At 40.1% G+C, this 15,757-nt stretch overlaps 2 protein-coding genes across 2 annotated transcripts; one reads left to right on the top strand and one right to left on the bottom strand.

Moving 5' to 3' along the window:
• Positions 1 to 1,303: 1,303 nt before the first annotated feature.
• cnih2 (cornichon family AMPA receptor auxiliary protein 2) lies at positions 1,304 to 6,389 on the top strand. The gene is made up of 7 exons (XM_077592026.1): positions 1,304 to 1,673; positions 2,177 to 2,387; positions 3,549 to 3,617; positions 4,610 to 4,657; positions 5,457 to 5,569; positions 5,646 to 5,789; positions 5,947 to 6,389. The coding sequence occupies exons 2-7, from the start codon at positions 2,307 to 2,309 to the stop codon at positions 5,972 to 5,974; spliced, it is 483 nt and encodes a 160-aa protein (XP_077448152.1). The 5' UTR covers positions 1,304 to 1,673; positions 2,177 to 2,306; the 3' UTR covers positions 5,975 to 6,389.
• tm7sf2 (transmembrane 7 superfamily member 2) lies at positions 5,092 to 15,522 on the bottom strand. The gene is made up of 12 exons (XM_077592025.1): positions 15,436 to 15,522; positions 15,018 to 15,097; positions 14,583 to 14,779; positions 14,162 to 14,216; positions 13,623 to 13,817; positions 12,995 to 13,098; positions 11,421 to 11,540; positions 10,889 to 11,057; positions 10,738 to 10,818; positions 10,407 to 10,529; positions 9,876 to 10,052; positions 5,092 to 5,588 (listed from the first exon to the last, which is right to left on the bottom strand). Exons 2-11 carry the CDS (start codon positions 15,088 to 15,090, stop codon positions 9,892 to 9,894), a joined length of 1,278 nt encoding a protein of 425 aa, XP_077448151.1. The 5' UTR covers positions 15,091 to 15,097; positions 15,436 to 15,522; the 3' UTR covers positions 5,092 to 5,588; positions 9,876 to 9,891.
• Positions 15,523 to 15,757: the final 235 nt, after the last annotated feature.

The raw sequence follows: 15,757 nt of genomic DNA, 5'->3' as shown, positions 1-15,757 counted from the left end.
CACCTAATGAGACCATCTGTTGCTATTCCACTCACAAGCAAGTCGCCATCTTGCGGATCATTTACAATCTGTTGCTGTTCATCTGCAGAATCAAACTACTAGTAGTATCATTTGAACCTTGCACGGCCTTTTAAGGGACATCTGGATTTCAGTGTTGCTTTTTAAATTTGTAATTATTACAAAAATAATGCACCCTAATGCACAATGACAAGTCATGGAGAAAAAATGAAATCAATTTCTTTTTAGCCTTGGATGTGATAATATAAACACAACTACCGCATTGTCATTGCCTTTAATTCTTTCCTATATCTTAAAAAATGCTGTTAGTCAGGGCCACTTTTTCTTATAATTCTGAGTCAAAATACAATTTCTATCCTTATTCTAGATATACATATAGTGCTTCTAACATAAGGTGGAATAAATAGTCAATACATATTAATTAGCCAGCTAGTCATTTCCCAATAACCCTATACTACCACTAGAGGCCAGACTGCAGTCATTTATAAGTTTAAACTGCTTTTGACTAGTAAGAAAATGCTGAAATTATTTTATTTTTTTATTTTTTCGTTGATCAAAACATAAGATCCCTAAAGCGTAAAATAAAATCCATTATAACTGGGAGGGTGGCAGCACCACATGCTATCATTTTTTTTTTCAAATTGAATTATTCTAATGGAGCAAAAAAAAAAAACAATCAGGATGCTGCCAGAGCCCTCATAAAAACAAAGAAAAGAAAATAATGTTATTATAGTCACAATGTGAGTGCACTGGCTTCCAGTAAGTCAAAGCATGTTTCTTATTTTAAGTGTTTTACTCTTAGTCCCGATTTCATTTGTTTTTGTCTATTTCTCAATTGATTGTCTTTGTTTGAATAGTTTTCTGATGATTTTAATGTGTAAAGCAAATTGAATGACCTTGAAGTGAATTCTTCTACATCAATAAAAAGAGTGTTGACTTGCCTAAAGATAATTACAAAACAGTGTGATATAAAATGAGTCACTTATCCTTCTAGAATTGAAGACACACAGGAGTGCGTACAGCTGCTGGGGATACTATTCACAATTCTGACTTTTTCTGTCTTTTGGAAGAGCGTGAGACAAAAGCGTGTATTGAAATCAATGGCGAATGGTTGCCATTGGGAAGCAGTCAAAAAATGGGAAAAAACATTTGCAGTTTGCCCTGCTCTGCCTTCTTATTTGTCCCAGGGGATCCGAGTGATTATGAAATGTGTAAATGGACAAGCGACAGAGTGAGAGAACAAGAGAGAGAGAGAGAGAAAAAGGGAGAGAGAGAAAAAGGAGACGGCAAATAACAGCGGGAGGGAAAACGGGCTGGTGCGATTGGATGATCCTTCTAATATTACGCTGGATACAAGAACATCTCTTCAGGGCAAAGAAAGCAGTCGGACAAGAGAAGACGTGGAGCGCCGATGAATTTGAGACGCTTGAAGTGGACAAGTGGATTTTTCAATTCCAAATAAACGCAGAGGCTTTCTCCGAATCTGTGATTTTCTTGAAAATTTGACAAGACGGCCGAGCCTTTTTCCCATTTGGAGATGGATGGAGCGATGGAGGGATGAGCCAAACTGACGCGCAGCAGACAGTTGTGACATGCTGTTGACCCAAATCGACCAAGACGCTGACCAGGTGGAATGTTCTCTTCACTTGCCGCAGGTATTCTCTACTTGATTCTAACATTTACGTAGACATATCCAAATTTGGACGGTTTAGGTAAGGCTGGCAAGGGTCACAATTCAGGGGTGTCAAACTCAGCTTGGTTTGTGGGCCACATTCATGCCAACTTGATCTCATGTTTATTTTTATGCGGAAAAGTTAACTTACTTGCGAGACATCCAATCCATTTAGACTGGGGGGAAGGTTCATTCACCCCCGGATTGGACGAAAAATAAGCATCTTCAGGCAGTTTAAGAGAATTGATCAATGAGTTCATTTGGAGTCACTTCTTTGTCATGTTAGGGTACTTGTCACTACTAGGTCACTTGCTGTAGGTTTTGGATCATTTCCTATTGATTGGGGGGATTTCCGCAGCAACTTAAACTCATTGGCTGCCATTGAGAACAGGAGGCGAACAAACAAACGTAACAGTGATGGATAGGAAATTGAGCATAACGTCATAGTGAACAACTTATAAAAATCTCTTTTTTCTCGTCAAACAGGCACTGAAACCTGGGAATCTCGTTCCTCCTCGTAGTTGCGTGCTTGACTTACTTGGGCCCGAGGGGGACGAGAAGACCAATCTCCCCCTGAGAGAGAAGCCAGCCCGTCGTCAGGCTGGCTGTCCCCGCCATGGCGTTCACCTTCGCGGCCTTCTGCTACATGCTCACCTTGGTGCTGTGCGCCGCCCTCATCTTCTTTGTCATCTGGCAGGTGAGGAAAAGCACACTTGAACGCTCGGCTAGCAAAACTTTGAGACAAACAAACCTACAATATTTCGTCAAATAAAATACCGCAACAAATCAATGTCTTTTTTAGGACACTTTTGAATTGAACATTCCTCTCAAAATGACGTGACGAGGACCGATTTCCCATCGCATGAGCGAAAGCTCGACTTTTAAGTGCCACGTTTAGTGCCTGAAAAGGTGACATTTATAGGGAGCAAATCTTATTCACATCATTTCTCTAACCCCATCAGTGCTCTTGCGCGTGCATGTTGACAATAAACCTGCTCCTCAAACAAGACGGTGACATTCCCACCACAGCAAACATCTCATTGCCCGACTGATATGAATTGGCCGCATTTCCCCGTAAAAAAAATTGCACGGACGTCACCGGAGACGGCTGCGGAGACTTGACAAACAGACGATCCTCACAAGGACAAAGACATATTGAACTTGAAATTAGTTGTCACAAATATGAGGCCGACGCATGGATTGAATGGCGCCGCTTGGCATGAGTCAGTCAGACCGTCTGCCTGTCTGTCTGTCTGTCTGCATGTGTATTTGTGTGTGTCTGTGTGAAAGGGAAAAAAGGGGGTGAGTGGGTGGGGAAACGACAAGCAAGCGGATGTCTGACTTGCCGTTCAAACATGATTGAAAGGCTTATCGAACTATGACCCCAACCAGCCCCATCCAGCCAGGCTTGACTCACGACCAAAATATCCCAATTGAGTTCAGCTCTCAGCCAATTGCATCATTTATGCAGTGCAATTGTAACCATGGAAGCCATGAAAGGGGGTTGCCAAGTTGCTATGGCAACTGTATCTGTTTACAAGTGTGAAAAATGATGAGGGGAGTCATACGGGCTGGAAGGGAAAACCCCCCCAGAACGGGAACGCTCACAATGTTTGTATATTATTGATCAATGTGTCGGGCAGAATTGGATACTTTTGACCAATTTTGCTAATAGACGTGCAATTTAATTAAAGTGGAGAGAATGGCTGAGGTTACTTATCTTTCTAGCTATCTTTTAAAAAAGAACTTAAAATAAACTGAATATTTTATGGGCTATCAAAATAGGTATTTTTTTCTAATTAATTAGTCACTTAATTGTCGCAGCTCTTTTTTAACCTGGACGTGTTTTATTTTTCAGATTATCGCATTTGATGAACTGCGCACAGATTTCAAAAACCCCATCGACCAGAGCAATCCCACCAGAGCGGTAAGAGATGCCGCTACCTTCATACGTCCCAAAAAATTCAGGCATCCTAAACCTTTGCGAGATAGGCATGCTAGTAAAACCACATCCGACTCAATTTGTGGAAAATGTCTTTTTCCTGATCGAAAATATACGAATGATGGCTATAATCACTGAATTCAAATTCCGAGTTGACATCAGCCGTGAGATTGGAATGTTCCAACAACAATGTGAAGCGGCAAAGTGAGAGTGATGAGGAGTGGGAGAGGAAACTGCGAAATCAAGCTGTGGGAGTGTGGAGGCGGGCCAGCCAGAAACACACACAAAACCTGCACGCGCACTTCTAACTTACTATACGCAGAGAACACGGGTCTTTTCCCTGCATTATATTAGTCCGGCCTAGTCAACATGTCCATAAAAATACGAATCTCCATTTGATAAACGTGTTTAAAAATGAGTATGACAAGATTAACATTTGCCAAATAAGAACTTTGACTGTAAGCCAATGTTGATGCACAAAAATGCTTACACGTTCATCTCTTTAACTGCTGTGTGTATCATTACGTATACAGGACAGGACTTACGTAAATGCAGATGGTGGGTGGGTCCGGAGTGTCCACTTTGGAATTAGGAACCAGGGCAAAGTCCACTTTACGATCATCTGGGGGATTGGAGTTCATTTTTCCACGATGTGCTCTGCTCTGCCTAATATCTTGAGAACTGAAAAAGAAGCCTTGATGATGTGGGTCAGCAAAGACCAGAAGGAAACTGCTCACCAATCCCACAATTAGTCTATTTTTCTTCACCTTCACCCGGTCTGGTCTTAAAACATAGTCATAAATACAGTAAAACAGACCATTTGTCTCACTGTGCAAGTGTAATGGGCGTGCAAAATAAAATTCACAGTATTAACATTAAAAAACAGAGCGTAACACTCCCATATGAAATGTGTAGCGCTGCACTACATTACAAACAATGAAGATTTGTGTAAGAGCATCTTTTTGTGTCATCAACAGAGGGAAAGGATTCTCAATATCGAACGAATCTGCAACCTTCTCCGCAGAGTGAGTAATTTCAGCTTTTCACCTACCTGCCACACTTTGATAATGACACCAGGGGGCTTCATTTGTCTCCCCCTTTGTTGAGAGTGTCGTGACACATTCTCCATTTCACTGCTTCACTCCAAACCCACACGCTGATTCATAATTTATACGCTGTCTGGATTTTTCTTCACGATCACCAGAAAAAAATGTCTGTCACCACTGGCACATGGAAGAGTTTAAGAGAGTTTGCTATTAGTGATGAACGCATTTAAATTCACAATGGAAAGATTATTGGACGCAAGGACATTAGATGTCTATCATCATTACTTAGTACGACCAAATACCTATAAATTAGTCATTCCGATACCAGTATTGGTATCGGTGCAAAACTAGAAAAAGGGTCAAAGCTGAAATATAGTAAACACGAAATGCTTCCTTTTGAAATATCAAAGATGGGAAATTTCATTCTGAGTTACAAATATTTAATAATGAAAACATTTGTGGGAAAAAAAATAACATGATATACTGAAATAGATGCCGCATTGACCTGATTAAAACCAAGTCTTTCACAATAGACACTTCAGGAAGGATTCACATTTCTCTTCAAATGATTGATTTCCTGTGCTGGAGATTTAACTCCAATCCTTTTGAACAAGGAAGCCGTCCTTCCAGTTCAAACGGATTGGACGTTAGCTACTGATAAATGTATTTCGAGTCACAGCAAAAGAATGGGAAAAAAAGCCATGTGATTAGACATGTATAATCATCAATGGCACTAAAAGAGTTCATGTTTCTATTTGATGCATGTGTTTGTGTTTAGCTGGTGGTACCAGAGTACTCCATCCACGGGCTCTTCTGCCTGATGTTCATGTGTGCCGGAGAGTGGGTAACACTCGGCCTCAATATCCCGCTTCTCTTCTACCATCTCTGGAGGTACGGCATGAACGGTCCCCTGACAAAAAAGAAAAAGAAAATACAGGATGGAAGACAGGCGTTATGTTCTATTCAGGTTTTTCCATCGCCCAGCCGATGGGTCAGAGGTCATGTACGATCCAGTCAGTGTCATGAATGCTGACATCCTCAACTATTGTCAGAAGGAATCGTGGTGTAAACTGGGATTTTACCTTCTCTCGTTCTTCTATTATCTCTACAGGTATGTTCGAGTAACGTATATCGATGCTAAGGATACGGACGTCCATTATTGGCAGTGAAAAAAATCCAAATTAAACAAAAAAGATTGCACAACTTGCACCACGTAATGTTAATGTACACCATTTATATAGTATATTAACTTTCTTTTTGTGTTCAAGCATGGTCTACGCCCTGGTGAGCTTCTAACAGATTGTCACAACATCTAAAAAAGGAACGCGCAACGACATCAACGCGTCCAGTCCACCACGTAACCGTCCCATCAGTGGCTTTCTTGGAAGACGAAACGTCAAAAAAATCCAATCTGAGCGCTATTGTGAATGTAAAGCTGTTGCCTCCAACCCATTTAAGTCGCTTTATCACAAACACTGCTGTGAGACAGATGGACAAAAGCACCGCGTGTACGGAGGAAGGAGGTGAAGCCGATGACGGCAAAAAGGTGTTTGTGTTGCCTTTTCCACTTCGTTCTTATTTTTAACAAGGACTCCGAAGGGCTGGAGTAATCCAATGCTGCTCTTACCAATCCAGTCTCTTTATTCACTGTGACTCTCCAAACAATGGGCTGGAACACTAAAAAAAAATCACTTGTCTGGAATGTTTGACTTGGAACGTGTGCACGTGCCAAACCGTTTGGTATTATTCCGTATTTTGGTAGACAAATCCACAAAAATGGGAAAAAAGTTTCATGTAAACTGGCAACTGCTCAGCGGACAGCACCCCTGACTGCCGCAGTGACATTATGGTGTTCAAACTCTAACCGTTGATGTAAAACCAGAATGACAAAGTATGTGACTACGATAAAATAATAGTTATTTTTACCATAGTTAATTTGGCAGTAAAGGTTTTAGGGTTTGCTTGTTTTTTTAATGATATAGAAAATTAGGCACAGCTAAGTCAAGTCAATTTTTTTTTAAATTTAATTTTTACAGTGCATTTAGATATAAAGAACTAAAATTCACTAAGATGCGAGTATGGGTATCTAACAGATTGGTAGGTGCACAGCCACTTTCAGTCATCATGAAGTTTTGGCCATGAGGTTAGTATTACATTGGAAGAATATCATTTAAAAAAAAAAGCAAGGTCGAAGTCTCCGCGTGGGCGATTCAACGTCAAATGAATTCCTAGCTGGAAGGACATAAAATGTGGGAAATGCTAGTAGCCTTCTTTTGTGCTCACATAAATAATGCCAAAAGATTGTATATGAAAAACATTGTGCCAAAGGTCAAGGATTATGAGAACACTGAGAAATTGCTTCCATTGTGGTCTACTCCAAATGATAAGGCGATAAGACACTTAATAAAATGTTAAATCTTGGTAGGCTACAATGATTTTGATAAAAACAAAGAAAAAGGAAATTGTTATTTATCTTTTAGCGCGAAGAAACTGCAAGCAATGAAAAACACTAAACTACTAATGGAATTCGTGTTGCACAAATACCATACTATTTATTTTTTAATACACTTTTTTTTCTTTTGATACTACATTACTGCATACTTGAATGTAAAGCAATTGCTTTTCTGGCTCATGCTCGCTAGTGACGGCGCTAGACGACCAATCCCTACGATGTGGCAAAGTAACGAACAATAATCCTTAACTTCAAATCGACGCCAATTTAAGCCGACGATTATCATCATAGAAAGAATGAGACTCTTTTATGATGACATACCTAATTAGCGGCCATCACCGCCACGTTATTTATTCGTACGCTCAAATACTTTTGGTCACCCATCACTACTGATGCCGAAATATCGGCGTGACACAAAATATAATAGGTTTGATGACTGTGTTGTGTGAGAGTGTGCACGACAAGTGACAAAGACGCAATGATAACGATGTAAAGAGTCATTTGACTCATCTCAATAATACAATTAGGCGTACAAAGTCATTGCTGCCTGATGACCTTTGCTCATCTGCTCTTTCTCTCGAGTGTTTGTTAGTCGGACTAAGTTGTTGATAATTGTGATTTAAACAACAGTATGAGTACACACATTTAGGGGCGGATCATAATGTGTATTTTAACAAGTGTTGAAAATGTCTGGTGTTGCTACCTAGGGTAAAATAGCATTAGTACTGCAGCTTGTCAAATTATTGTCCATATGTGTCAAAACCGCAGTATTTACTCACAGCAAAAATGGGAAAGATCCTTTGTGAAAGTGTAGAAAACATCGTTTTGGATGGACAGCAATACAAGGATTAAAGCCTAACAATGGAATAAATTCCATAATATCCAAATAATGCAAATAAACACATCGTTACCATGGCCAATGATAACGTATGTCATTTTGTGATTTTCTTCACTTTTTCCACACGCCATTGACGACATGTTAAAACTCTTCAAATGAGCTCGTCACTAGTAAACGGTACAAAACAAAAAGGCATCTGATGCCACTGTCACACACTGACTGACTCCTACAAAACTCTTGCCAAATCTACACAGATTTAAAGTGCAATTAAGGTGTTTGAGAGATTACGGATTATGTAAAATACTTTATGATATACATTGTTTACAGGGTCTTATTCTGCCATCGCCTTTGGTGTAATTATTGCAATAAACATTTCCGTGTTGACGAAGCCACCGTCTATTACACTAACTGTCAAACTACCTAGAGAAATTATATCTGTGTGTAAGAAGTCTAATATATGTCAAAAAGTACATTAGATTTTGAAATAAAGAAATACATCAACTATTTCTCTTTTTAGAAATATTCGTTTTACACTTTGTCTAAGTTTATATGTACCCATTTTAACTCTCACTGCCAATTCATCCCTCGTAAATGTCCAATTCATGAGACGTTGGATGACTGGCTAGACGTCCACTCCATTTGGACTGAAAAAGGGCCAATGAACATTTTTGCCCCTCCCAGTCGTAATGGATTGGACGTCTAGCGTCAATGAGTTGAATAGAAAATGAAAGCGGCAACCAGGCAACAGTAACCAGGTGCCTGGCTGATCTTTTCTGTGGAATGAAAAGGACATATCATGATCCACTGTCACCATGGAAACCAAATTGTATTGGACATTCCTGTGCAGTCACTTCAAGACTTTTACCCATAACCCCAAAAAAATAAAATCCAAGTTCATCTGTACTTTATGTTGGGGGACGAGGTACCTACAGTTTCTACATCCATTTCTCGCACTATTCCACACTCATGATCCCGAGCTCCTCCTTTCCCTTCACCCTCCACACGGCCATAACCGTCTCAACGCTCCCTTCCTACGTCTGTGCTCTCACAGGCACGTTGCCATGGAAACTGGCTACAACTGCAGGGCTCAAAACGGTAAGATTGGCATACACATGGACGCACTCGCACTGAATCGCTAATTCATCATCACGCAAGCCACTGTGGGATGTTGCGTGTTCTTCACGCCGTGAAAACACCATACATGACATACTGGACTGTAACATCCTTAAATTGGGAAGGAGCGTCCATCTTTTTTCTTTTAGTGTCAGAAAATGATTCAATTGTAAACATATGGTAAATTCCGATGTGAATTTCAATATGAATCCGTTGCTTAGAGTCTGACCAAATATTCCCATTTCGATTCACAACTGAAAAAGGGCAAAAGCCAAACAGGGCGTCATCATAAGTAACCCTGAAAGAGTTAACCGTGATCCGGTATGTTTGTCATTACCACTTTGCATATGAAAAATAATGCAAAAAAATAGCTGGAGTGTGGTGTGGGCGAAGCCAGAGGAAAAGTGTGCTCAAGTGGGTGCATGCAGGTGACAAATGGAATTGTCCATCAACAGAATGCACTCTCACCTCTATTTGCACGACTCACTGTGCGTGACACGAATAATAGATGCTCTTTTCGTCCAATGTGATTCACTATCTTTGAAGGCAAATTTTAAGTATTGTTTTTATTTAGATGTGAATCTTGTAACTAGAATGAAGTGTGGGCGAACATCTATATACGACTATCCCTTCCATTACGATCAAAACATGAACAATACTGAACTATCATTTATTCTTCAGAACTCATTTAGAGTTGTTTACGTTTCATTGTTTTCCTTCGTGATTTAAAAAATGAAAAAAAATATGCCAGAAGTTGATTTTTTTTGTGACACAAACCTGATTCCATATTTTACCTGTTGCCTTGACTTTTCAGTAAATATACGGAAGTATCCTGTAGGGGACTCGTCGGCAGTAGTTGTCCCACGCGAGTCCGTATTTGGCTCGGCAGTGTCTCTCATCACGGGCTTCGCGATGAACCAGCAAGATGGTGAAATATATCACATAGAAGTATGGCAGGAGATGCGAGAATCCTACAGAAAAGAACAGGAAAAATCAGTTTGATTGCTCTGGTACTAAATAGCTGTATCGAACCCGCGCGAGGGGTGTCATCATTTGCCACTTTGACATGAAAAGATCTTGGTTTTTTTTGTCTTTTTCGCTCGAACATCCATTTAGTTTCCGTGTTGCTATTCCTATTTCTTTCTCTTCGACTTCTATGCTTCTCAGTTACAAAAGCGGCGAAACAATGAGTCACATCATCTTCGTGTGTCAGCGAGAACAAAAGGACTGACAGCCTCCATTTTTACGCGTGCTAGACTCTGTCTAGCGCGTGTCGGAAGGAAGAATGATATAAAAATTGAACATGCAAGATGAGGTGCTGTTACCACAAGGCAAAGACCAAGCCAAGGCCATGAGGAGATCGCCCAAGTAATTGGGGTGACGGACCAGACCCCACCAACCAGACACCAGCAAACGCTTTCCCGTCGCCGTGGCGATGGTCTCCAGCGCTGTGGGCAGCCGTGGAAAATGCAAAAGAGAAATGTGCAATCACTTCAGCTAATTAGCGCTTCACCATCTCGCTGCCCGATGCCATCCTTGTGCGATGCTAATTTTAACCCGTCAATCACTCGTTTAACACGAGTAGGCGTCCGATCCATTTGAAGAGACTCCAAATGAAAGGTCACTATCACTGTCAATGGCGACCATTTTACTCACTCGAAACACTTGGATGCTTGGGGTTTCTCCTGAATTGATTCTTCTGGGAGTTGGATTTACGGAAGATATAATATCCGATACCTAATAGTGAAGAAGAGGAATGGTATTTTAAGGGAAGAGAAATAATACATTGTGACAAATGTGATTTTACCATTTAAGATGATAATCGTAGCACCTCCCAGGGCACTTAGAGCTTGAGGATGCTCGACCAGAAAGGCCGCCTGCAGGCTGTACGTAAAAGGGACCCAAGTCAGGTCGCCAAAGACCAGCATGAACCCAAAACCGTCGTGCACGATGTCCATGGTGGACAAAACTGCTTCCTGTCGGCATCGACAAATCGGGGAAGCTGAAACGGGTTTAAGCTCCATCCAAAGCACGGGTGTCAAATTTATTTCCCTTCATGGGTCGCAATTAAACCTTAAGACACCAATGAGTAAATATTCACATTGCAATGATTAACAATGCTGTTCCCATTTGCATAGCATAGAGTTTTTTCACGTTTTATGCAAGATTCTTGAATTTAATTCATAGACATCTAAATCTATGGTGGATCGAAATGAACTAACCAACTTGCTCCAGCCATACTTTATCACGTCATTTTATCCTCATCAAAGAATGCATCATGTAGCAACAGTTTTGAATGAAGATGTTTTAGCCCATCCATCTTGACAATGACGACTCACCTCATTCCACAACGCGTCGGCCACGTACAGCAACTGGAAACTGTTGACAAGAACCATGGCAAGTGAGGGAGAGCCTCGAAGTTCCACTTCTTGCATCAACATGCCAAAGTTTATGACCACCTGGAAGAATTGGAAATAATGAGAAACTTGCATTTTGATTCTTCAGAATCCAATACATATTTGCGTCACATTAGCGTGACATTGGCTAACCATAATTCTACAGTACGTATGAGTCTAGCATTTTAGGTAGTATTAAATGCACTATTGTCTCATATAAGAAGAATGATTGCAATAATCTAATATGAAGAGTGAAAAGTGAAAGCATTAGTCCACTGATTCAATGGTTAACTCTCATGCACATAAAAAGTGCAGGTTTAATCATTTATTCATCATTAGCCTGAATGAAAATCACATATTTTAGAGCGTTCCCTCCACAAAAATAAGATCTTTGTCGGCTTGTTGGCCTCAAATGAGTGTCTCTTCTTTTCAAGGCAATATCTTCGATTTCTTTTCGGCGTAAGGGAGGAAAAATAGGACATTTATGTCTGACAAAAATCATTACATTGTTCGGTTATGCATGTCTTACTCTTGACTATCTGATCTCTTTCTTTAACATAAAGAATCATCATTTTCACAAATATACTGTTTTTTTTTACCCGCTTTGCAAGTCTTACATGAACTGAATATGACTTTGAGAGAAAAATGCATCATGGACCAAAATATCATATATTGATGATCCATCTGTCATGCTTATGAAGGCATCACATGCTCAAAAGACAAAGCTATTTGTTATCATGGGATGTTTTGCAACATGGATTGTTTTCCAGTCCACTTTTTTGTTGCCATGCTATACACTGATCCATTTTGACCCTTCCAACTTTGAAATGTGCCAAAATTTCAAGCAACACTGTTTTATTTTTCATTTGGCCCCTAATTTTTACAGTTAGGGCAAAAATAAGCCCATTCATACGCTATTGCAAAATTTGAAAATACATCTATTAATGAGGTGACCCAAAAAAATGCCCCCAAAATTAATAACTGACCCACAGAAGATAGAAATTCTTAAATCTGGTGAAAAAGAGATGCTGTCAAATGAATCTGATCGGACATTCAACCAAGATCTCCCACTCACACGTGGGAGGTTTTTTTGTCTCCTACTACACACCTCAACCTAAAACGATCAGATGTGCAAATCTTGTTTTGGTCTGACTGAAAACAAAAGGAATAAAGCTATGATATTTCCCAATATAATATCTGATTGCAGCAGGTGGCCGGAACAGAGTTATTTTTTTAGACCAATTAAAATACTGACCTTTAGGTTTTCTATATTTGTAATTCACTGACAAAATGTCAGGGAGGTAATTCAGTGTGTAATTTAGTCAGTCTAACTACCCAAAATTGAAATAGGTTGAACAATATCGCCACCTGTTGGAACAAATCTCTGTCATTCGTCAGTTTGGTGGCAGACTTTCACATCATTTCAATTCAGACCGTTGGGGTTGAGTATTCAATTATTTGTGCAAAGTTCAGACATGCAGGGGAAAGCAAAAGGTTGTTCTTTTAATTCTACTCACCCAGCCAATCAGGCCTGGTCTGAGCTCACAGAAATATTTAAGGTCAAAATGACCTAAACGAGGGTTTAGCTCCCGTCCGATGAAGAAGTCATACAAAGGATTTCCTAAAAAGCAAAAAAAAACAAAGGTCAAGGTCATAGGTCAAAATTGAATACTTGAGGTACACCATGCAAACTGGGACATTTGCCTTTTGGATTGCCCTCAATTGCGTTTTCGGGAGAAATAATACGAGAGGTGACGTTAGAATCTGGCAGCATGATTAATGCCGTGATGTCTTTACATCATTAAAATCTCTAGAGGCATTTTTCATTTTGTTCAATTAGAGCTTTACAATAAGGCACATCTGAAGCGTTTAATTCTATGTGATCATCAGCCAGGAACACTTGGATCACAACAACAGGATTTCATCCTTCTGAAGTGGAACGGATGTAAAAGGGTCATCTTTTTGTGTTTACTTAACGCCTGAAGCTTGGCTGCTACAAAACCCAAGAGTCAGAAACAAGGACATTCACTCACAAACCACCTCCGTTACCTCTTACCCACGGGAACATCTGAACCCTCCAGCGCACAATGTAACGTCTACAGTAAGAACTCAATGGGCGGGGCCGTCGGATAGCTTGCTACCCACCTGTGTTGCCCCCCAATGCAAGAGCGTGGGGAGGAGCCCAAAAAGAAGAAACGTAGAGGTAGACGGAGAGCACAAAGGAGATTCCCATTGCGCAAACTGCCAGAGGCAACATCAACTGGTACAAATGCCCCAAAGGAGCCTTCAACATCAGAAGCAACGTCAGCAATGCAGCGCTCAAGCACAGGCTGAGGAAACCTAGAGGAGAAAACAGTCAAAAATGCACATGACTCAGTTAAAATCAACGCAGTCTTGCTCGAAAATGAAGTCTGTGACAGAATAGAAATATAAAGAAGACGTAAAAGATTCATGATACAGTATCATTCATTTTCTTTGCAGAGCTTTCTGTGAGTTGTAATGTTTTTTTTAAGTCACATTCCAGAAATGAGTTAACGATAGATTCTAAAGTCAATTGCTGATATGTGAATGCAAAGATTGGACTCTTCTGTCTATTATTTGCTTTGTCATTGACAGGCAATTAATCACAGATTAAAAATACTAGATAGATGGATCACTGTCATTATCATTACATTGCCACGTACCGTTTATGGGATACTTAAGGCGTGTTCCATCTCTCAGCACTAATCCTTCAGAAACCTGCACAAACATGATGTAAAATTGAACAAAACATTTAATCACCATTTCCAGAGAATTAGGTAAACCCATAATATTCTTATGAAAATGACTCAGGCAGATGTTAAGACAAAATATGAGCAAGACACAGTGAAATCCTACCTAACTTTGAATGTAATTGATGAAATTATATACAAGCAAATAATGTTGTAATGTGTTAGACACAAAAATAGCTGCATATTCAAACCCCAGAAAGGTTATATATTATTCATTCATTCATGTTTTGAGCCACTTATTCTCACAGGGGTCGCGATATATTATAATATACAATAACTCAATTTCCCATACTACAACCATTGTTTTCTGGCATAGTGCAGTATGAGTGCGTACCTTTCCGAATGGCAGCAAATAGAGGAAAGCATGCAAAGATATCCATCCCAGGAGCAGGATGGGGGCCAAAGGGTCCCATAATTGATCCAGCGAGGGAAAAGGCGGGGGCCATTGAACCACAGCTGCGTCAGGAGATCGACTCACGCAAATCAGGAAAAGCACAGTCAACGGTAGCAAGATGGGAATGCAAATGGCCCCTGGGGAACAAATACAGAGTGATGTTTGTGCGTTTTTATTTCGATAAGGATAATCGAATCTGACGTGCAGTTCTGGAAGAAAACTAACGTCCCATGCAAAGTCAATAGTTACTGTGGTGGATTTGCACTTTTCATGTCATTTCCAATAACGAGCAAATGGTATGCAGTGCAGATGATCAAAATGTTTATGTTTACATTGCAATGATGCCGACGGATAGAGAAAGTTTAAGTAACTCACCTAGGGTCCCTCCAAACTCCCTCTCAGTCTTATGGGAACCCTTGCTATTTGGGACTTGACCCTTTGACCTCATTATTAGTCTGCAGGGGAAAAACAATTGCAGGATTACAACTATAGATTCAAGTGGGTTTTTGTTTGTTTGTTTGATAAGATGAATCCTGAATTTGTTTGCAATAGCTACAATATCTATACTATCCAGTAGTATTTCTTTTGACAGTTTTACTAATGTTATTGTGAGTTGGATTTGATTAGTTGCAGGATGGAAACGCCACTACCCAGGTGAAACGTGTTATGGGTTTAAGCAGAGGATCGGGCAAATTAGTCCGTGCCATGTGGTGTCAAACTGGTTGGAATTAATTCAATATATAACAACCTCGATAATACACTTGAAAATGCAAAAAAAAGTTTGATTACTTACGGGTATGAAGTACGTGGGTAGATCTCTAACAAAGTGTATTTGTCAATGCAGCCTGCATGTGGACCCGCCCCCTGAATGCGTACCTCAACGCGAGTGGGAGCCCAGCCAATCACATGTTTAGTTGGGAATCTGAAGAGGGCAGTTCCTAGACGCTTCAACCAATCAAAATTGTTTATCATGTGAGGTCAGAAAGTACCGCACCTAATGCCGAATGGCAGAAAGATGTTGTGAAACATCTGAATATTAATATCATAATCGACATTGTGAAGATGTCAAAAGCTTCGCATGTTAGAGATTATTTTTCACACGTTTGTTACAAACA

This window comes from Stigmatopora argus, chromosome 22 (genome assembly GCF_051989625.1).
Source record: "Stigmatopora argus isolate UIUO_Sarg chromosome 22, RoL_Sarg_1.0, whole genome shotgun sequence".
NCBI lineage: Eukaryota > Metazoa > Chordata > Actinopteri > Syngnathiformes > Syngnathidae > Stigmatopora > Stigmatopora argus.
This window is presented reverse-complemented; position numbering and strand designations above follow the sequence as displayed.